The following is a 1,116-nucleotide window of genomic DNA, read 5'->3' as shown; positions in this document are numbered from 1 at the left end:
GCATGCAACTGTGCCGAAATATCGGGAGCTAAAACAATTCAATCGTGGTAAGAAACCCGTATCTTACGAACATTATACTATAAACTAACCGTTATTTAAAACAAAACTTGCAAACTACGAAAGAGATAAAATAATGAAAAAAATATAGCGAGTGAGAAAATGGTTTTTTCACAATCATTTTAAAATTGTAGTTCTCACGCCGAATAAAATGAAATTTACATACATTAAAAAAAAACATTTCCCCTATCAGTCGGACAATTAGAGTAGGAATGAAACAGTATCTGCATCCAGACATGAAAAGTGGTAAACTAAGATCGTTTTTAATTCTTTGGTATGAGAAATCTTAACTGACAGACTTAAAGTAACCAGAGACAAACATTGTGAATAAATGTGATTGACCTATTACGTAATTTGTTACCTATCAAGTGTGAGCTCCTCGAGGTGGTTGAGGTCGCAGGCGATGTACTCCAGCGCGTTGTCGGTGACGCGCGGGCACCAGCTGAGGTCGAGGCTGCGCAGTCGCGGCAGGTTCTCCGCCACCAGCTCCACACCCTCGTCCGTCACCTTGCTGCACCCGCTCAGCGACAGCACCGTCAGGTTGGGCAGCGAGTGGACTGTCGATATTTATTTATCACATGGTAATATTTACAACAAAACAATCTTATTCTATACTAATACAATAAAACGTAAACACACAATTCTTAGTTATGTGTGATGTTAGCAATCTTACTTCTAAATAATTCTTTTTTTTTTTAAAAAAAAAAAAGCTGTCCATTAACGACACTCTTAAAGGTTTTGTGTTTTTGTTATTTGTATATTATTATCGTAGAGAAAGGGACAAAAACTACAAACTAATACCAGCAAAGAATCAAGGTTACCATAGTTACGTTAAATTTGAGTCAATACCAAAAGCCTTTGGTGACCATTCGAGTATTTAATTTTTATATTTGCAAACACAAGTAATTTGGAATGTAAACAACGAAACAGAGATTTTATAATATCACACGGTCAAAGCCGCACTTGAAGAGTTAGTTACAAAAAAATAAGACACAATACCTATATTAACAATCCCATGATTGGTAAGCTCCCAGCAGCTGTGAAGTTTCAGCACACTCA

General features: G+C 36.6%; 1 protein-coding gene across 1 annotated transcript in view; it reads right to left on the bottom strand.

The window, feature by feature from the left end:
- Positions 1–1,116, bottom strand: part of LOC106109688 (F-box/LRR-repeat protein 16) — a 5,195-nt gene that overhangs the window by 2,093 nt on the left and 1,986 nt on the right. Inside the window, exons 4-5 of the mRNA XM_013291274.1 lie at positions 1,057–1,116; positions 419–614 (exon numbers count right to left, since the gene is read on the bottom strand). The exon at positions 1,057–1,116 is cut by the window's right edge and continues 19 nt beyond it. Coding sequence (XP_013146728.1) covers positions 419–614; positions 1,057–1,116 — 256 coding nt within the window. The remainder of the gene's footprint in view (positions 1–418; positions 615–1,056) is intronic.

The sequence above is a fragment of the Papilio polytes genome, unplaced genomic scaffold, assembly GCF_000836215.1.
Source record: "Papilio polytes unplaced genomic scaffold, Ppol_1.0 DF821067.1, whole genome shotgun sequence".
Lineage (NCBI taxonomy): Eukaryota > Metazoa > Arthropoda > Insecta > Lepidoptera > Papilionidae > Papilio > Papilio polytes.
The sequence above is the reverse complement of the archived record's forward strand: the minus strand, read 5'-3'. Positions and strand labels throughout refer to the sequence as shown.